This window comes from Python bivittatus, unplaced genomic scaffold (assembly GCF_059951505.1).
Source record: "Python bivittatus isolate LINGU-HERP-01145 unplaced genomic scaffold, Pbiv_v1 ctg000340_np1212, whole genome shotgun sequence".
Taxonomy (NCBI): Eukaryota; Metazoa; Chordata; class Lepidosauria; order Squamata; family Pythonidae; genus Python; species Python bivittatus.
The window spans coordinates 2158332-2180261 of NW_028277056.1; the positions used below are offsets into that span (position 1 = coordinate 2158332).

The following is a 21930-nucleotide window of genomic DNA, read 5'->3' on the forward strand; positions in this document are numbered from 1 at the left end:
AGTTCAGGTTCCACTACAACTTCTCTCACAGATGATCATCCAGCTTCAGTTTGAAGACCTCCAGTGAAGGAGAAGTTACCACTTCATGTGGTGGCTGTTCTAGTCCCCAATTCCAGGAGAACCATGGCTCCAGGACACTGTGTAGATCATGCCTGAGTGTTAGCAACCAGCTATTGACAGGGATCCTGATCAACCTTCCCCTCCAATGGTTGGATGATCCATTTAATTTTGACCATCAAGGGCCAGAACTGAGCATATGAACAACCCAACACAGCAAAGGAAGATTGATTCTTTCCCCCCTCTCTGCCTCCCCCTCTCTTCAATCCAGAAACATTTGTTTATTTTGCTCACCATTCCCAAGTGAAGCATCTGTTTCTGTGTTCACGTACTCTCCATCTTGTAAATTCCTCTCCCTCTTAGCTGCAGTGGGAAGCCACAAACATTTTGGCATAAGCCTGTTTAATAACCTATCAGGTTAAGATCCCAACAGACCTTAATGTGTGGTAGTAGGAATGCGCAGCCCTATCCTCTCCATGAGCCCATCCAGACCCCCTTGGAAACCTCCCAATTAGCTGCCATCCTGTGGACACTGGGGACACCCTCATTACACAAGTGTCAGCAGTGAAACCCATGGTTTAGCTAAATAATGTCTGAAGAAGTGTTTCCTTCTGCTAGTTCTCAGTTCCCCTGCATTTCATGTCAGTGGGCAACCCCCAATTCCAACAGCTTGAGCGGGAGGGAGGACCCCCCCCCCATGTTTTCTATGCCGTGCATGGTTTTGTAGACCTCTGTCATGTCTCTTTCCTCTCCTTTGATAGCTGACCTGTAATGACAGTTAGCATTTAATGGACAGCATGCAGTGGCATTTAGTGTTTGACAATATTTGATAGCTCAGGAGATGATTGTTATTTGATGCCTGCTGAACCAACCAAGCAAGGCCAACGAGGTTAAATTGTTCGCATTATTTATGGGGAAATGGGCAAGCGTGGCAAATTTCAAGCCTTCATGTAGCTCTGTAGATTGCTGTTGGCCCTTCAATCCAGCAATTAATGTTGCAAGGAGGGTAGATTTTGGAGAAGGGACAGGGAGGTATAGGGGCTGAAGCTTGAAGGTGAAGGACAGGTGACATCCTCGGAGAGATGATCAAAGAAGGGACAACTTTGCAACCCCCTGAAAGAAGAAAAGGAAAAGGAGAGGGACCTGCATATTGTTGCTCTCTGTTGTGACATTAGGGCAGTTGGCCGGCAGCTATACCAACCACCTCCTGTCCTGGGGACTGAGATAGCATTAGAGGACCAGACTGGTGTCCTAGGCTTCTTTTAAAATTTCCCAGCCTCCTGCCTTCTTTTGTCCAGAGCAATGAGTCTGCTGGATCCATGGCCTATACCTGGTTTCAACCACACCTTGACCAGGAGCCAAGTCTCTACCCCATATTCATTCTCTCTCTGGTCTTTGAACAGCTGTGGGAATCCATTAGGGTTGGGCCCAGCAACAGGCAATGGCTGACCAGGACTTCTGTTCAAAGCAGCTTCCTACCAAGAAGAGTTCACAGCCTTGGACTGACCCTGCCCACCTTGGCTTCTCCTGGCCAGGAAGGGGCTCACAGGCTTCTCAAGTCTGCTAGTTGTCTGCCTCCAGGGGCAGCCCAGCCCAGAATCTCAAAAAAATGGGGAATCCACACCACCCTGGCAACTGGGTCCTCTAGTTTTGATTATGTCTTGTTTTTCTGCTTTTACTCAGCAGTCCTGACCCCTGAGAACAGGGCAGAATCACACAACTATTCCATGTTTACGGGCATTGTTTAAAAGCTTTTCTGCAGCCGCAGGCAGGAGGAAGATATTTCAGGATCTTGGGTGACCTACAAATCTACAGCCATCAGGGAGGAAAACAGAGTCTTGATTTCAATTCCCCTAGGGCGGAGGGCAATCTTCAATTTCCAATGCTGGAGGGCAACAGTCATCCCCAGTAGGCATCTGTAATGGTTGCAGATGATGGGGGTTGCAATCCAACCTGTCAACAGGGTGCCAGGCTGTAAAAGGTTGATTAAGATGGTAAGCTTCTTATAACTGTGTTCTTGCTTAAAGCATCGTGTTCCTTTCTGCTACTTCATGAATAAGTTGACTATGTGGGGCTCTGCAGAAACAAGGCAATTTCGTTAGTATGGAAGACAGGTTCTTCACAGACAGAGGCTGAGTCCTTCCGAGGCTCTAACTGAAAGAAAAAGTGAAGAGTCTCCAGGAAGTTCATGAGCCAAGCTTTGGAAAGTGTTCCTAAGTTGTGGAAATTGCCCTCTTTCTCTTGGCTTCGTGGTGATCAAACAAAGCAGGAAGAGGCTTCTGGCCTTCAGCTTCACAGAGCTTTGTCACAGATGTTTGCAAGAAGAAAAGCCTCAGGCTACTGAGTTGTTGGGCAGTTGTGGCCACAAAAAGATTTGGGGAATCAGAAGCTGCATTCTCAAAGAAATCTTCCCAGCTGTTTTGGTATTGCTCTTCCTCTCTATTATGTTGAGGAAACAACTTTTGGTTCAGGCCCAGATGGCAGAGCAGGGTGTGTTTTTAGTCTATGATTGCTGGTTTGTTTGCAAGCGGCATAGCAGGGGCTCATTAAGGATGAGCCAGAATGTCCCTGGTGGAAACTAGTTCTCAGGTTTACTATTATATGGTTGGTCACACAGTCATCCAGATTTTTTGACTGGATTTGGCATTTTTGTCCACCTTCAAGTCCTTCCCAAGGACCTGGGATAGACAGATGTTGTTTGATGGTGTTAAAGGTATCATCGCAGGATGGAAGCTGTTCCAAGTCAAGCGGCCTTTTGCAATGGACTGATGGTGATTTTGTCAATGCTGATGGTGCTCCATCAAGGGGTGCTCCAGATGTTTTGGGATGGCATCTGTTACTATTGGGACTATGGAGTCCTTGGGGTTCTCTGAGCTTGGATGTTTTCTTGCAAACGTTTCGTTACCTGGCTAGGTAACATCTTCAGCGCTAGCACCGACCAAGCTCAGAGAACCCCAAGGACTCCACGGTTCAACCCTGAGCTACAAATATTCTCTTCTACTGGTATTGGTACTATCTTTGCCTTCTTTTGCCACAGTCGTTCTACTTCCATTTGCAGGTTTTTATATTTTGTGATTTTCTCCAGTTCTTTCTCTTGTATTCTGCTATCTCCACTATCCAGACTTTTGTGTCTTTCTCATCCACAATTGTTAAGTCTGGGGTGTTATGTGGAGGTGCTCGTCTGTCTGGATTCTAAAGTCCCAGAGCACTTGAGCTTCTTCCTTTTCTATGACTTTTGTCTGTTTTGTGGTCCCACCAGTTCTTGCTTGCAGGCAAATGGTATTTCTTGCAGATATTCCAACGCACCATTGTTGCTACTTTGTCATGGTGTTGCTTGCAGTCAGTCTGTGCGATCTTCTTGCAGCAGCTGACTAGGTGGTCCACTGTTTCTTCAGCTTCTTTTCAGAGGCGGCATCTGCTGTCTGTTGCTGTCTTCTCAATTCTGGCTTTGTATGCATCTGTCCTTAAGGCTTGGTCTTGTGCAGCCAGAATGAGCCCCTCGGCCTCTTTCTTCAACCTTCCTGCTCTTATCCATTGCCAGGTCTTGTTGTGATCTGCTTTGGCTGCTAGTTGTTTTGTGTATTGGCCAGGTAATACTTTGCCTTGCCATGTCTCTTCTATTCTTCATTTGGTTTTTCTTACAAGCCAGTTTGGTCTCTTTGGTATTCAGTAAGCCTTCATGGTATACTAGCTTCAATGTATTTTCTTCACTGTCCTTCAGATATTCTTCCAATGCCCTTTCTTCTTCTTCAACTGCCTGGTGTTCTTGTAACATTCCATGCCCACCAATGCTCCTTGGTAAGTAGAGTCTGTGAACATCTCAGCATGGATGAAGGGCATGATTCATTGTGATTATTTTTCTGGTCTTCCTATCCAGGGCTTTTAGTTCAGCTTGAGTCCAGTCCACTATTCCAGCTGTATATCTGATGACTGGAATTGCCCAGGTGTTAATCGCCTTGATGGTATTTCCTCCACTGACTTCCGACTTTAAGATCTTCTTCACTCTCATGATGTATTCACTACTAAGTTTCTTCTTGACTTCAGTGTGCTTGACATAGTCAGCCTGAAGGACGTCCAGGTATTTGTAGTGATCTTCCTCATCCAGACTCCTGATGTTATTTCCATGGGGCATCTTGATTCCTTCTGTTTTCACTATTTTCCCCCTGCTGATGGTAAGGGTGGCACATTTGTCCAGTCCAAACTCCATTACATTATCTTGGCTGTATATTCGGACAGTGTTGAGCAGCAATTCTATTTCAGATAGTGTTTTTCCATACAGCTTCAGATCGTCCATGTAAAGGAGGTGGGATAGCCTGGCAGATGTTTTTGATGTTTGATAGCCATGGCCAGACTTGTTCAGTATTTTTGACAGAGGAATCATTGCAATGGCAAACAGTAGTGGTGATAGTGAGTCTCCTTGAAAGATTCCTCCCTTGGTATTAACTTCTCCCAGTCTATCACCATTGATCAGCAACTGGGTCTTCCATTGTGCCACTGATCTTTGCACAAAGCGTCTGATGTTTCTACTGACTCCTGTTATTTCTAAGGACTTGATTATCCAGTCATGTGGCAGGGAGTTGAATGCCTTCTTGTGATCGATCCAAGTTATATTCAAGTTAGTCTTCCTATAGTTTTCCAAAATTATCTTGTCAATTAGGAGCTGATCTTTTGTCCTCTGCTCTTTGGGCGGTTTCCTTTCTGCTCAGATGGAAAGAACTTGGTTTCAACTAGGTGCTGTTGGACTGCATCAGCTCCCACACCAGTTGGCAATTTGAAAGTTGTTGGTAGGCAGGTAATTGGCCTGTAGTTGCCTGGTGCTGCCCCTTTTGCTGGATCTTTCATTATCAGGTAGGCTTTGCCAGATGTTAACAATCTTCGGTTTCACCTCCTTGCAGTGTCTTGTTAAACTGCTTGGCAATGAGTGGGTGCAGAGCAGTCAGATGTTTCAACCAAAAACCATGCAGTTCATCTTCACCTGGTGCTGCCCAGTTCTTGATCTTCCTTGCCCTTTTCTAGTTAGTACAAGTCCTTTCATTTCAGCTTCTTTTTTATTCTTATCTACCCCCTTTTATCCAAGCTGCATTCTTGTTGCATTTCTTTGGGTTGTCCCATAGCTGTGCCCAGAACTGCACTGTTTCTTCTTCGTCAGGTGTTGACTGGTTCATTGCAGTCTGTCCATTGATGGGTTGGTAGAAATGTTTCTGATTCGACTGAAATTGGAGATTCTGCCTATATTGTGCAATTCAGGCTTTGTATCTGCTTATCTTTTTGGCTATGGCTGTTATTTGCTGCTTTATTCTTTCCAGTGCATCTTCGATCTTCCTTGTTTCTAGGTGATATTTCCTGATCAGGTAGTCTTTGCTTTTCTTGTTCTTCAGCTTCTTTTCATTCATCTATTCTAGCTTGTTTGCATCTGATCTTAGCATGCTGATCTTATTTTCCAAGCTGATCTTCCATTTTGGTGGTGCACTGTTTGGCTTTTTTTCTTATTTGTTGATTTGGCACCCAAGGTATTCAGTTGTAACTGCAGCCGTGCTGTGCATCAGTTGGTTTGTTTCTTGCAGTGAGCTGGTGCTTATACTTCAGGAAAGGTGTGAAATGCTGGCTATCCCAGAAGGCCTGGGGGGGGGGGCGGATGGGGGCTCACATCAGTGGAGGTGGCTTGTGGGGTAATTGATTTTGCCCCCCCCGTCAACTTGAATGTTCTTAGTATTTAGGTGTAGGGTTTGTTTTTACAGTTGATTTTTAATGTATTAATTAATTTAATTATCTAGGGGGTATTTTTAATTGTTTATGGGTTTTAGATTTTAATTGTGAGCCGCCCAGAGTCACCCATTGGGGGAGATGGGTGGCATACAAATTTAATAATAATAATAAATACATACATACATACTTGATATTACAATATTGGCATCATTTAATACTTGTGCTAGCTGTTCTTTGCTTCAATGCAGGCAACCTTATTCTGTTGTTTTTGTGCTGTTCTAGATGTTCAGTTATTCTTTATTTCAGTTCCTCTTGTTTTTTAGTCAGAGGGCTTTGTTCCTTCTGAGGAGAAGACAGAGGAGAGGGTGCCTGGTTTCGGAAGAAAACGATTCAGTAGCTATGCTGGCTTCCTCTGCTGCCAACTCCCCCTGGTTTGCCTCTACAGTCTGAGCTCCTTCTGGCAAGGCTTCGGTTTCTTTGCCCTGGGTAGACCTTTGCAGTTCTTCCAACTCTACTTCTGTGAATACTTTATTTTGTATTACAAGTTGACATTGATCTGCTAGCCTCTGTTCTGTTATTTCTGATTCTGGATGTTGTTCTTTATAGAATAGGTGCACTCTTTTCATAGATATGAACTACAAGTAACTACAAAGAAAACAGTAGAACAAATTCATAATAGGTCACTTTCCAGATATCCTCTTCTGGGGTGTTGTGTGGCATTTGCTTGTCTGTCTGAATACTTGATTTGTAATAGCACAAACAAGCAATTCCTTTGTTTTCAGTCTTCGTATATTTGCAATGGGTAGACAACTTTTCTTCCAGTAGTCCTGCAGTTGCTGGCCCTGGTTGCTCAGCCAACAGTCCTGAGTCCTGTAGCCCCCTTGTCACCAGATGTCCAGGAACTAGAACACCTGGCGCGGTCCTTGTTGACCCGGGCAACGACCGATCCAGTGTAGGTTTCTGTAAATTACGTCTCATCGTGTTGTTTATGGGAGAGACATTCTTTGGCTCCTCTGATGAGAGAATATTATTATTATGGCTGGTTGCACAGTCATCCAGATGTTCAGACTGGATGTGGCATTTTTATCCACCTGTCGAGTCCTTCCCAAGGACCTGGGATAGGCGGATGTGGTTGTTTGATGGGTTTAAAGGTACCGTTTCAGGATGGAAGCTGCTCCAAGTAAAGCTGCCTTTTGCAATGGACTGATGGCGATTCTGTCAATGCTGATGGTCTTCAGGTGGTGCTCCAGATGTTTTGGGATGGCACCCAAGGCGCCTATAACTATTGGGGCTATCTTTGTTTTCTGTTGCCACAGTCGTTCTACTTCCATTTGCAGGTCCTTATATTGTGTTCTTTCTCTTCTCTTCTGCTGTCTCCAGGTATTGCAGTGTCCACTGTCCAAACTTTTTTGTCTTTCTCATCCACAGTTGTTAAGTCTGGGGTGTTGTGTGGCATTTGCTTGTCTGTCTGAATACTAAAGTCCCAGAGCACTTGAGCTTCTTCCTTCTCTATGACTTTGTCTGTTTTGTGGTCCCACCAATTCTTCCTTGCAGGCAAATGGTATTTCTTGCAGATATTCCAATGCACCACTGTTGCTACGTTGTCATGCCATTGTTTGTAGTCAGTTTGGTGGTGGTGGTATTATTATTATTATTATTATTATTATTATTATTATTTGCTGTCAGGTTGATGAAGACCATTAGCAACCACACAGATAGAACTTCTCTGCAATGATCTGTCCCACACCTGGTCCTTCAGGTCTTCCAGCATGAACCAGTTGCCACTGTGCCTGAGTCCATCCACCTTCTGCTGGTCTTCCTCTTCTCTTTCCTTCCACCTTTCACAACATTCTAGACTTCCCCAGAGAGCTGGGTTTTTGCATCATGTGCCTGAAGTAGGATAATTTGAGCCTGGTGAAGACCCGTCTCCCTGAAACCCTGAATATTCATTCAGAAGTGAATAGAATAGAGCAAGAATAGATAAAGTGTGCCATCCCCAGTTTTGAATGTGGTTATCGCATCCCCTTCTAAAGTGGGGCCACCAGATCTGGCCTACAAAACCTGTGATGACCACTAGATGGGAGCAAAGAACAGGGGTTTTCTGCCCTCTAGTGGCATTTCCAATCTCTTCAGCCCAGACCTGGTAGCCCTATTTATTATTTTTTCCTGTGAGAAGAGAAAAATAGTTGAGAGGTAGTCATCTTAATTGCATTGATTAATTTAATTTTAATTAGATTCCTTGTTAAATGAGATCAAAAATAGTTTTTCTTTTGGCTACACCCTGGTTTTGAAGGCTGGAGAAAACCTGCCTCCATCATGGTGTCTGACTTGCCCTGTCCACCTGGGGGTTTTGCCTCTCTTATTGCCCCCCCGAACTGGGGGCAGTGCTTCCATCCTGGCCCTCCTGGGTCTCTTGGTGGTTTTAGATAGCCTTGACCATGTGTCAGCCTTCCCAGGTAGACCAGACAGGAAACACTATCAGATGAGCTAATTCTACTTTATTTAAGGCCACGTTAACAGAATCTTGCAAGTCTGAAAGTACAAATCTCCCACCGTCTCTTTTACCACCTGAGAAGTTAGGGAGTGTCAGGTTCAGCCCAAAGAACTCCAAGAGACAATGCAAATACAGTTCTGTTGCGTTTATTAGCTTCCACCTCATGACAGAATCTCCCCAGACTGAACCCAAGTTCCCAAGCCAGCCAGAACACCATGAATTCCTTAAGGAGGTGCCAGCCTCATCTTCCTGAACTTCCCACGCTCCTGTTGGGGGCTAAGAACACGCTTATCTCCCTGAGCATGGCCTTCATAAGTCCATTCCATCACAGGGAGGTTCCTTTCTGAGTTTCTTTCTCTGCCTATTATCCAGCTGCAGGCTATGCCCCCTCTTATCTAATTGTTCCCTAAGCAGCATCTCTTCCCCCTTGTCTCCCAAGGTCATTCCCACATACCATTACACCATGGTATCATTTGGGACCAGCTTAGGGGGTTGGGAGTGGGGGGCACTGTTTTGTGATGGTTTTCCTCCTTCCTCCAGGGCCAGTTTGTTTGTTTATATTTATTATTAAATTTATTCCAGCCAGGATGGTGGTGGTGGGGAGCAGTCTAATTCTGTGGGGTGCCTCAGGGCTCTTCCCCTTCCCTCTCTAACATGGAGCCTCTGGGAGAGGACATCCATCAGCTTGGGGAGTAGTATCACCAATATGCTGATGATGCTCAATTGTATATCTCTGCTCCCAGCAGCTCAAGTGATGTTGTCAAGGCTCTGTTTCAGGGTGTGGAAGCTGTGGGGGTCTGGATGAGGAAGAAGAAGCCTCAGCTCAACCCTTCCAAGATTGAGTGGCTGCAGGTTTTGGATTTAGAACTGGAGAAATCTGGGTCAGTTTGTAGTGCTTCGCTTGGATTCCATGTACAATCTGGTGGTCCTCTTGGGCTCACAGCTTCTGCTTGTAGAATAGGTGGCTAAGGGGCCTTTGCAGAGCTCCATCTTGTTCACCAGTTGCACCTCTTCCTGGACTGGGAGGCTATGATCGCGGTCACTCATACCCTAGTCATCTCTTGACTGGAATATTACAGCGGTGCTCCTCACACAGCTGGCTTTGAAGACATCCAGAAGCTACAATTGGTCCAGAATGCAGCAGAAGAGGTAGTTATGGTACATCCTGTACACCCCTACTCTGGGAGCTGTATTGGCTCCCTATAAGCTTCTGGGTGCAATTCAAGATAGTGGTTATCACCTATAAAGCCCTTCATGGCACAGGACCAGGTTATTTGTGGGACCGCCTCTTCCTATGGACTTCTGCCCACCCCTCTCGCTCAAATAGGATGGGCACACTTTGGGTTCTTTGAAACAGTGCCACCTGATGGGACTCAAATGGTGTACCATTTTAGTAGCTGTGCCTGCCCTTTGGAGGCCTGATGTCCAAGGGGCAGAGTTTCAATTTCATGGTTATGGCCACCATCTTGACTGTTTTGACCCCCTCCTGCCAATGCCTCTACAGATGATGCTTAGAATCAAGCAGCACACTCATACGCACCCCGATCCATATGTAGCACATATTTAAGATGTGCTCCAACCTCAAACTCTCCAAAAATGGCCCAGAGTTATAAAAGTTGGCATGTTTAATATGTTAGAAAGGAGAAATAATTAAATACATTGGCAGCAATCACATTTCATTTCCATTTAAATGGAAATAAATCAACTCCCTTTTCGATCTTGCCAATACCTGCCTCTCTGTCTTTACTCACACCCTCTCGCAATGCAACCTTTGCCGTAGCACCTACACGGCCACGTGAAAGGATGTTTTAGGCATCGCCACTTGTGGCTTCTTTGGCAAACCCTGACTGCGCAGATTCACCTATGTATTAGATTTCTGCACCCCTGAAACTTTCAGGGCCTCAAATAGAAAGCACCCCGAATCAATAAAACATAAAGTACAGTGAGAAATAATAGTCAAGAACAGCCAACATTCAGCCTAAAAATAGAGCAATGCAGAAAGAAAGGAGAACGTAGCAACCCTCTCTTCGTCCTCTGGTGGTTGTTATCTCAAGATGATCGAGATCACTTTCTGTCCCAGCTGGAGCTGGGCTTGCTCAGACTTCGATGGGTGCTCTGGGCAGCTGGTTGGCATCGCCAAGTGCTGTTTCTCTGCCAAGGCTCCCAGCTCTGATTTTAATCTACCGATACAGCCGTGTTTCTCTGCTGACATTTTTGGAGGGCGTAATAGCATAACATCAATCACAGCTGGGGAACAAACAAACTCCACGTGATGCAAAAGGAAAAGGTTGGGGTGAAGCAGAGACGTAGCAGTATGCTCTCTGCAGCTGTTGGGGGAGTCTCTGCTCCCCCCTCCATGCCCTCTGCTTGTGCATGGAATACGCTTTGATTCCAAACCCCCAGTCTTTCTCCCCAGGAGCCCTGAGCATTTTAAAAAATGCGCTCTCTTAAAGGGCCAACCACTATCTGGTTTCCCAGAAGAAAATCAGTTCACACCTGTGGCACACTCACGCTGCGTCTCCCTTTCTGCAAGACTGTCACTGCAGAGCTTGGAGATTGCTAGATCTGCTGGAAGCAGGCTGGTGATGCTAAATTTCCGAGAAAGAATAAACAAATATCAGGGATTCAAAATAGTAGCTACCTTAGAAAGGACCTTGTTGTTAAACCAGAATGTCAAGGAATGTCTTTAATCCAGGCATAAGCTGATGGTGGTCCGGGACATTTAGAGAGGATTCCTGTTCTATTTCTATTTCATTCACTCACAACTATTTCTCAGTTAAGGATTGCCCTTGGATGTCACTCTTTACCTACCTGCATTCTCCATAAAATGCTTTGCTCTCATTCTTCAAATTAAGCATTAGGGGCTTGGTCGTGTGGGGATCCAGAACCCAAGCTTCCAAGGATCTTGGATTCTTTGGATTTATAGGGGGGATTTTTGAAGCTAGCTCTTCTGGGGTATCTATGTCTAGAGGATCTGCTTGGGCCTTCAATGAAGACATCTAGCAGAAGCATCTATTGTCCTCCTCCCACTCTCTAGTGTTGAAACATACATGCAGAAGAGCTAACCAGATGGTCTGAGATGGCAGGAGTGGAAATTCAGCAACAGGCTAATATATGCTAGATCAAAATGTTGAAGAACCAGGCTGAACCCAGGAGTTGTATCAACCAATTTGAATCCTACTGGCTCTGTGCATCTGTTGATGTCTGCTACAATACTTCTTGGGGGCACCAGCAATTGTGACATAGAAGAGAACAGGGGTGCTTTTCCTAACGTGGTCATCCAACCACCAGAAGGAATCAGTATCCAAATACATCTGGAAGGTGCCTGAGAAGATAGACTAGACCCATGGCTCCCCCTTCTAACAGTGGTACCCACAAAAAAAACCCCGAATTTCATCCTCAGGTTTGTAGCAGGTGATGCCTACAGCAGTGTTTCTTAACCTTGGTGGTTTGAAGATGTGTGGACTTAAGTTTGAAAAACACTGATACTTCCCCAGATTTGTGGATTTCTGATCCCAGGATCCCCCAGACTACAGGATTGTTGCTGAGGATTTTGGGAATTGAAGTTCATACTTCTAGATGTAGCCAGGTGGATGAAGGCTGACTTACATTAACCCAGTTAATTTCTCAACCTTGGCCGCTTTAAGATGGGTGGACTTCAACTCCCAGGACTCCCCAGCCACATGGGCAACCTGGGAAAGTAGACCTGGGCTTTATTTTTGTGATGGAAACTGAGGCTTCTGTGCTATTCCGGTTTTTCCCCCTAAAAATTTGAATGCATGAAAATCATACGGAATTGTCAGATTTATTGTGAAATTGCACAGAGAGCAAGTGCAATTGACTGTATGAAAGGGACTCATTCATTCTGTTTACCACCAGAGCTGCTGACCCCCACATTGCAGGTAACCCCCAATATCTTTAAGTTAAATGGCTGGAAATGCCATCGGATCCTGCGGGGACTTGAGACAGCTGATGCAGAGCGTTCTCCAAAGACGGCGAGTCAGTCCGACTCTGAATCAGGCCAGAAGGTTGCTTGCCGTGATGAAAACGGGGACAGTCTTAATGCCAGCGGGCGGTTCCTCTACTTTCCCCTGGTGGGGTAGCGAAGGCCACTAGGGGTGAAAGATGGGCTGCCTTCTTGGTTGCTGAGATGACATTGCCACTGCTTTCTAGAAGTTCTGGATCTTAAAAGCAAGCAATTTACCCTGAAAGCAGGGCTGGGTCTGGGGGATTCCTCCCTGTCTGGGATGTTCACCTGTCCCAAGGCACAGTCTCCCCTCATGAAACTCCCTTTTCTCTCCATCCAGTGACTGCAAGCTTCCAAAAGAAGGGACTATGTCCCGCTCAGAGTTGAACGGGAGAGTCCTTGGGGCTCTCTGAGCTTGGTGGTTGGCTTGGAGAGGTTTCATGACCCAACTAGGGAACATCATCAGTGTGAGTGAAGACGTTCCCTAGCTGGGTCATGAAACCTCTCCAAGCCAACCACCATGCTCAGAGAGCCCCAAGGACTTCTGTGTAAGCTTTGGAATGCCAAGCCCCAGGAAAAGGACTTCCTTAGCTCTCCCCCTCTAATTTCCTGGATGCCCAGCAAGTTGGCCATCTGCTGCCCCTTCTTGCCGGTCCCCAGGATCCGAACATGGCTGGCTCTTTTACAGCGCCATAGTTAATTCTTATTAATAAGCCTGTCTTCCATGAATTGTTCCCAGTCCTGCTTTAGAAAAGCCCGTGGTGTCTTTTTTCAGAGAGATGCACCCTAACCAAACTTCTGAAGCAGCTTTCCAAAGCTCTCTTGTGCTAAATGCAGCCACCTTTTGATGGAGCAAGCAGCATCTGGCTTCTCACTGGCTAAATAGGGACTCCTAGTGCAGGGACAGCAAAGAAAGGGCCAGATGAGCCAACAAGAGGAAAAAAGAGTGTAAGGGACAGGGAATAGTAGATGGAGAGCTGCGGGCAGGTTTTCCTAGCGCAACCATGTCGGGGTGAATAACATAACACGAGCCCCTGCAGCTTAGGAGAAGCTGTGCAAACAGTTGGCTTGGTCTACATTTCTGACGAGTTGAATTGCACAGATGGGCGCGGGGCAAATCTGCTGCTCTGCGATGTGTGAACAGCATTGTGGTGATGGCGCAACGCTTATGTCGGTGCTGCTTGGATGGCCGCCGCAAAGCAGCATCTTTGGGGGGGTGAGGGAAGGGCAGCCTGTTTCACGGCCCCAGCTGGGCTCCCGCACACGGCCTGCCCAGGAGAGCTACGGCTCCCTTCCTTTCGCCCGTCGCCCCTGCAGATCTTTTCGATTCCACATCACAGCCCGCTCAAGGCTGGCCCGGTTTCTGCCCGTCGCTTCTGCTCACCGCAGAAATCGGGAGGCTGCGAGCGAGGGCACCTTGACCTCCAGCCCTGCCTTGCAAACTCGTTTGCCCGATAAGGAAGCCCAAAGAAGAGACGGCTAGTCAGGGATGGGCCCCCAACCCGCTTCTGCCAGCGTTTTCCTGCCCCTTCCTGTTCTTTCCAAAGCACTATTCCCCCTTTCCAGAGAACGAGAAGGTGTGTGTTCCCCTGTGTCTGCCTCTGCCCACCTCACAGCTCAGCTGAAAGGCAAGGATCTTTCTCTCCCCCCCCCCCTTCACAGTTATATAGCTGGATATATTATATTTACTTATATTTCAAATTTGTCACCGCCCATCTCACTGTATATAGCAGGGTTCCTCAACCTTGGCAACTTGAAGATGGGTGGACTTCAACTCCCAGAATTCTGGCTGGGGAATTCAAGGCTGGCTGGGGAATTCTGGGAGTTGTAGTCCACCCAACTTCAAGTTGCCAAGGTTGAGGAACCCCCTGTTAAGATTCACAACTCGGAAACACAGATCGTTTCCATTCCCGACTTTGTTTTTGAGCAGAATGACGGGGGCAAAAAAACCTCCCACTTAAAAGACTTGAGGACCAATCCATTTCAGGGTCTGTGTTGCCGAGGCATCCACGGGGGTCAAAAAAGTCAAGCTGGCGGCTGCAACTGCATGATAGAAGCCCGCCTCTTTTTCTGTTGCACGCCATCTTGGCTTTTTTACATCTCCCCCCGCAGAAGCCCCTGTCCAGGTCTGTACCCCTTTGAGTTACTCCCGAGAAAGCTTTGTGGTGGATCCCTTCTCCAAAGTCCTGAGACAAACTTCAGGTGCGAATCCCAGTAAAGTCTGAGAAAAGCCGTGATGATGGTTTCCATCATCTTCAACCATGGCTGGGGACGATGCGGTTGCAGCCCAAGGGAATCTGGCAAGGTACAGACTCTCCGTCCCTGATGTAAAAGCTCCAAGCTATTCACAGCAAAAATAATAAGATGATAAGATAAGATAAGATGATGATAAGATAAGATAAGATAAGATAAGATAAGATAAGATAAGATAAGATAAGATAAGATAAGATAAGATAAGATAAGATAGGTGTTGAGGGTTATTACCCATGATGGTTCTTCAGAAGTAGTTTGCATCTTCAGAAGAAGTGCACTGTCACCATATCCCATCTGTGAGTCTCTTCAACATCTGGTGTTTTGCTCTAATGCAACAGGGCTCTTCACACATCCTTTGTCTCTCTGAATTGCCCCACATCAGTTCCTGTTCCTGCAGCAGAGGGAGGAGCCTCCCCCTCCCTCCCTCCCTCCCTCCCTCTTCCCTTCCCTTCCCTTCCCTTCCCTTCCCTTCCCTTCCCTTCCCTTCCCTCTCTTATATCTTCCTTCCTTCCTTCCTTCCTTCCTTCCTTCCTTCCTTCCTTCCTTCCTTCCTTCCTTCCTTCCTCCCTTCTCTCTCCCTCCCTCCCTCTCTGCTCCTTCTTCCCCCTCCTCACTCCCTCTCTCCCTCCCTCTCTTCCTTCCTCCATCCTTCCTTCCCTTCCATTTCTCCCTCCCCTCCCTCTCTTATATTTTCCTTCCTTCCTTCCTTCCCCCCTTCTCTCCCTCCCTCTCCCCTTTTTCAACACTGAGCAATGCTAAATTGCTGGTCTTAAAAACACAGTGGGAAGAAACCTTCCATTAAGGACACGTGGCAGGGACTCCAGGCAATCCACGGAGAGGTCCTGAGGAGGGGGAATAATTTATTAATCTCCTCATTAGGAACCAATAGAAACCACTAAAATCAGCTTCTCGAAGCCACAATCATCTACCCATATTGTACTATAACTCCTTTATCCTCTCTGACAGTTGGAGAATTCTGCAGTAAAAGAAAACTTCGATGTGAGGGCAAAAAGAAAAAGGCAGAGCATTGGTCGGGGGGGGGGGACGGGGGGGCTGGACCGTTGCAAGGAGACTGGAACTTCAAGCCCATTTCGTTACTGGAGGGTGGGGAGGAAGGGCCATCTCACATCTGCGTGGCAAGGACTGGGGTGAAGGAAACAAAGGAAGGGAAAAGGAGGGGAGGTGGCCAGTCAGCACAGTGGCCTGTGGCGCCCCACGGAAGTCGGGTGAAATGAACAAAAGTGGCCATTCCAGAAAAAAGGACCGAGGGACTGAGTGGGCCTGCAGGAGAGGCTGGATCTCAGCATCCTGATCTTGGGTTCTTCTCTAACAAAGCCTTTTTTCTGGCAAAATAAAAGTGCATCTGTTTGTTACGGCATCACCTTGTGCAAATTGGTTGGACATCAGGGCGCTGTAGGATGGTGCCTGGTTAAACTCGCGGAGGCTACCCAGCTGGTCCAGTTTGCTGACGGTGGGTCCTTCTCTCCCCAGGAGGCCTTGCTGAGCTTTGGTGCCGTGATTGAGATCTCCAGCCTCCGGGAAGTCATCAAAGATGCCATTGCTTCCGTGCTCCCCAAAGTGGTAAGTGCTGGTGGTGTCTCAAGGGAGAGGGTGGGACCAAGGGGCAGGCGGGACCTTCTGCCCTCCAGGTTCACCTGCGCAGGTGAGTAGACCACAACTCCTTGGGAAGGTTGCAGTGGGAACCACCTGAGAACCTCCAAAGCCCAGAGGTCAAATCGCTTGCCTTGACATCCTTGGTTGAAGTTGAACTCTGGACAAGCAAACTGTTCTCCTTCCTCTCACATTCAAGGGTTTAATCTCTGTCTGCTGCTCAGGAAGGCATCGTGGATTTTGTTAATTGGTTAAGGAAGAAAAAAATGAACCAGGTTAAGATGTCACCTACCACGCCAGCCAAATCAACAGGCCCCTGGGATGCAGAAGGCAGTGTTGAACCTTCCTGATGGGATGGTTTTAGAGGTGGGGAGCATCTCAGGAAAGAACACTGACAACCTGCATGACTCACTCCCACTTCATGAAGGACTCTAGAGGGATTCAATGCCCCTTCCCTGGGTAGGAACCAAACAGTTTCTTTTCTCCTATGTTTACTTTTCCAAATCTCAAGATTTTGAGATTTTTCTCAATCTCAATTTTCCTAAATTCTGTTTACTAAGGGAACTGCCAGTTTGTATGTTCTTATGGGGAGAAAAGAAGGACCCAAACAACTTTTCACCCATCTCCGCTTAGAACATCTACGGAGCTCCTTGGCTCACGGTGTCCAGGACAACACGTGTCCTCTGCTGCTAATTTACTGATCTCTCCCCAGTACTAATACAGTAAGGCTCAGAGATCAGATTGGCAGCTTAATCAACTCAAAAAAAGCACGCTGATTAAATTGTGGTAGGGCAGTTATTTTCAATAAAGCTTATTAAGATGGAAATCAGCAACCTGTTCACGTATTGGCTTCTGCCACACAGGATTATGCAAGGGCCTGGATGTCATTAATATAAATAAATTAAAATGAGCGAATGCAAATCAGCGCATCGCACGAGATTTTGGTAGAATCTTGCTCAATCCCACGCGAGTGTAGCAAAATCTTATCTGCGTCAGGCACAAACGCCAACCCCTTTTTGGTGTTTGTGATCTCATGAGATTGTTGGTGTTTTAAGGAAATCGTTTCTATTTCCTTTTGAGGGGGACTCCTGCCTTGAGAACACGCTCCCCTTTCTTTTGCTTCTGTTGCGTTCCTGCAGCTGGGCATGAAAAAGGCAATAATCAAAAATGGCTTGCATTTATTTATTTATTTATTTAACCAATTCAGATCGTTTATAAATTAATGATTTTATTTATCGAAACCAGTTGGCATAGTCGTCCTTCCAACAAATGAGCATGATCGTGCGCGTATCGAATTGAACGTCCTTACCTCACTTTCCTGCAAGTATCGTTGTGCCGAAGTTTTCCAGATAGGTTCATGAAAAGTTAGATGAATAATGTCTGATCATTCATCCTGGGCTGATGGACAGGATGAAAGTCGATGGGCTCTTCCCTTCCTCCGGCTGAAAAGCGCTTTTGAGGACCGAGCTGGGAGGTGCCTTTTCTCAATCGTTCGCTGACTCGGCAGCATCAGAGCTGGCATGTCAAGGCCGGTGTCAGCTGGGTGCCAGAAATTCGCGAAGGCACCGAGGCCTCGTCGATCCCCTGGCTTTGATGCAGCCGCTTCGGGGAATTCTCAGGTCTGAAGGGTCGTCTTGCTCCATCAACACGGACCACGTCCGCCAGGCTCCTTGGCCCCATTAGCACGTTCCAGGATCTGGTTACGGAGGGAGACTGCAAGCTCATTTGTTTTTAAAGTCGTTTGTATTCTAGGCAGGGGGAAAAAACACTCCAGAGTCTACAGATCTAATAGACCTCTTATGTAAACCTAATGGTTCATTTGTATTATGCTGTAATGTTGACTTAATTTTTGCTTGGATCCTCTTACTCTGTGTTCACTGCGTCAGTGTTTTCGCTCAGCGTGTAGCAGGCGCCTGTGCTTGGATTGCGAGTTGTCACTCTGTGCCACTGTTGTCATTGTGATTCTTTCCCTGCTTCTGGACCAACAGGCCTAACCCCCACCGTGGTGCTTATAGGCTTATCTGCTGATGCAGCTGGGGCATTTTCTGCCAGTCTGCAAGGGTTGGCATGCCAGTTCAATGTCTTTCCAGGAGACCCAGCCCCTGTGGCCATTTCTGTTGTGATTGCCATGGTTTGGCTGGGCCCACCGGTTCCTCCTCGGCTTTCTTAGTTGATGGGTGCTTCTTCCCCTCCCTGGTGTTTTGAGTGTGTCCTCTGATGGTGTAAGACATCAGGGAATATCCTGGGCCAACGCCGAGAGACTGGTCCCTGGAGAGGCTGGCTTTTGTTCTGTGGAAGAACCTAAGTCATGGTCTGGGCCCAATATTCTTCCTCCTCCTGTTCCTCCTCCTCCATTCAGGGGTCACTTATGAGGGCAAGGGCCTGGGGTGATATGTTTGTTGTGATGTTGTGTGGTTTTTTGGGCTCGATTGGAGAGGAGCTTTGTATTTTCAGTCTCAGAATAATAGAGTTGAAAGGGACCTTGGGGGTCATCTAACTCAGCCCCCTGCTCAGGCCAGAGCATCTTTGATGGATGACTATCTGGCCTCTGCTTGAAGACCTCCAGTGAAGAAGATCGTCTTCAAGTGTTTCCTAGGAAGGATAACTGTGGGCTTCCAGGGTATTATGGTGGACCTAGCAGGGTCATTTCAGGAGACAGAGGTTCAGACCTGGCCACTGTAGGGAATCCTGGAATCCTGGGATTGTGCAGTTAGACGGGACTGCAAGGATCATCTAGTCCAACCCTCTGAAGGAGAATCAACTGAAGGTGGCTGTGCAACCCCTTCTTAAATGCCTCCAGGAATGAAAAACTCACCACCTCTGTAGAGGGACTGTAATACTCTTGTACAGAACTTAGTGAGGACGATTTCCCCTTTAATTGAGCATATCTGATTTCCAGTCCTGGTTTCTGTGGCCATGGGCAAGACTTCCTGACCATCTTTCCTATATCTTCCCTTTGTCTACCTGAACATAGTCACCTCCAGACTAAACACCCCAAATTCCTTCAGCCTGTCCTCATACGGCATGTCCTCAAATTTCTTCATCATCTTTGTCACCTTCCTCCAAACCTGAGAATCCCCTTCTGGAAATGTGGTGCCCAGAATTGTACTCCAGGTATGGTCTTACCAGTGCAAAGTAGAGGGAAAAGGACTTCACACTTCTCTGATGCATTGTTCAGCTTCTTGTCAGTGACTACACCCAAGTCTTTCTCAGATGTAGTGCCTCTAAACCATAAATCCCCCATCTTGTACACCTGCCCTACTTTTTTCTCCCTAAATGTAAAGCCTTACATTTTTCCTGTTAAAGGACATCTCGTTCCTCTCAACCCAGTCTTCTCACCCACCCAGAGTAGGTTGTGGAACCTTCTCCAAAGCTTTGCTGAAAATCAAGATAGATTACATCTCCATTTCAGCTCTTCCTGCTGTAGCTTCTTTTCTGTGAAACAACAGTTCAGTAGCAAATAATCTGGCAGATTTGGTCCTGGATGAACAAGACCAAACATGGCTGGAAGATCTGGGTGACATCATCCGGTTCCAGATTCTCCCACCGGGTTTCTGTTCTTGGGAGCAGAGATGTGAAGGGGGTTGGGAGAGATTCCCATGACTGCAAAAGATTCTGTTCTCCTGACCAGACCCAACCAGGGGCTCCCATTGTGACTATTTGGAGCAGGGGAAGTGAGACACAATGGAGGCCCTCTTGGTGCACCATGACTCTTCCTTAATAGAGGCACACATTTCCCTGCCGTTGGTGTCCCAGGAGCCATTGGTCCTGGGGGGCTTCAGCATCCACTAAGACCAACCTTTTAAGAGCATTTCATGATGGCCATGACTGATGAGTGGTCCTGTCTCAGATCAAAGGGGTCACGCATGGGACCTGCAAAGGACCCAAAGCTCTGTGCATCCTTACAAATAAGTACACACAGAAGGGATGTCTAAATCGTTTCCAAATGGGAGTCCCAGTTATAATATGCTTCTTCAGGTAGAAAAATAGAAGTGAGTTCTTGTGCTTATTCAGTAACTGATGGGTGGTATTGATTACTTGGTAACTAAAAATGCATGCCGCATCATTTCTGTACTTTTCCTGTTCATTTTCAAACCATCAGTGTATTCTTCAAGAGAACATAAATACCTTTTAAAAAGAAAAGGGAAACGTGGAGTCTTCCAGAACAAAATTAATATGTGAAATATCTTCTGTCCAAAGGGAGCCACTATAGCAGAAAACGAGATCACAGAAAGTACAAATAAAGGTTGCTTCTGGCACCTGCAGCTGATCCTTGCCTTTTTAAAGAAGCACGTAGGTGCCCAATAGATGGGAAAGAATTGTGTTAGTTGCATTTGTTTAAATATTACATCTAGAGAAATGTAATGTACGATTCCCAAAGGTCTTCCTTTGATGGTGGTTCAATATTACTTAATGGCTCAATGTTCTGGTGAGCCCAGAAACATAGCTTCATTATGTAACCAGGTTAAGAAACTTGTGTGAATGCGCATGGTTTAATTGCCTGGCTGATAATGATTACATGCCATCAAGTTGTGGTTGACTCCTAGCAGCCAAATACTGTAGGTAGATTTTCTCCATAATGTTGTGTCCCCAGCCTGGTCCTTCAGGTCTTCCAGCGATGCCCCCATTGCTGCTGTGACTGAGTCCCTCCCCCTTGCTGCTGGTTGTCCTCTTCTTCTCTTTCCTTCCACCTTTCCCAGCATCAGAGCCTTCTCTAGAGAGCTAGGTCTTTGCATAATGGGTCAAAGTACAGTAGGATATTTTTTCTACTGGATTCTTTCTTCAGCTCTGAAGAAGCACCTCGAGGAACGTGGGCCACAATTCCTTCCAGGGTTTGTTGACCGAGTCCTGGATTTCCTTGCTGGCAATGTTGGGTTTGGGTGAATTGAGGCACACGTTTCCACAGGAGGCTCTTCCCCACAACCTAGGGGGCCGAGGGGAGAGTTCCAAAGGAGAGAAAACAAGCCCTCCACGAGGGACTCTCTGCAGGCAGCCACCTCACTAGTTCCCAGTGCCTGCAGGGCTTGCCCTACATCTCTTCCATCAGAGGGGAGAGTCATGGGTGCTGCCACTTCCAATCCTCTTCATTATAGAAAGAGGGTGGAGGGATTTGTAGTCCACCTCACCTGGAAGGCCTGAAGTCACGGGAGGCCGTCACTTGCTTGGGACAGCTTCAGCTCTCTGCAAGGGCAGGATGGGGGCTGGACGGAGACTGAGTTCACCCATTGCACTAAGCCACAAGGCCGTTTGCTGGGTTGTGGCTAAGCAAGATGTGTCAACCCAACCACTGTGGCTGGCAAATCATGGATTCTGGTTGACCTCCATGGGAGGACACAGACAACTGTGGCTTAATCTACAAAGCTTGGTTAACACAATCCATAGCTTAGGGCACCCTGTGAATTCAGCCAGTGAGCCCAATTGCTAAAGAATTGGTGCAAAGTTTTATTCCAGGATTCAGGACAGCCATGATGTATATGTAATAGCAAAACATAAGGATTACGAGACTATTGCGCGAAACTTCCTGAAGAAGATAAAGGCTTGATGGAAAAAGACCTCTTTTTCTTCTCTTGGCTGGAACCTGCTGTGTTTGGACTGTCAACAAAAAGTTGTTTTCTAAGCCTCTTCAGGCGGAAGAAATTAAATTTATCACTGTTAGGATGAGGAATGGTAACACCCCGGGGATCGCTGCTTTTCTTACGGAGTAGGACAAGACATACACCCATCTTTTGTTCCCCAAACTTCTGCAGTGTGTTTGAAACTGGTACTTCTCCAGCTTCTCCTAATGAAGCTGCACACCAGAAGAAGCCCACGCTTCCCCTTGTCCAGATGATAGCGATGTTGG

At 46.8% G+C, this 21930-nt stretch overlaps 1 protein-coding gene across 2 annotated transcripts in view; it reads left to right on the forward strand.

Moving 5' to 3' along the window:
• PDE2A (phosphodiesterase 2A) overlaps positions 1-21930 on the forward strand; it is a 221221-nt gene that overhangs the window by 100721 nt on the left and 98570 nt on the right. For both annotated transcript variants that reach the window (XM_088140403.1, XM_088140404.1), the window contains exon 2: positions 15969-16058. In XM_088140403.1, coding sequence (XP_087996529.1) covers positions 15969-16058 — 90 coding nt within the window. The remainder of the gene's footprint in view (positions 1-15968; positions 16059-21930) is intronic.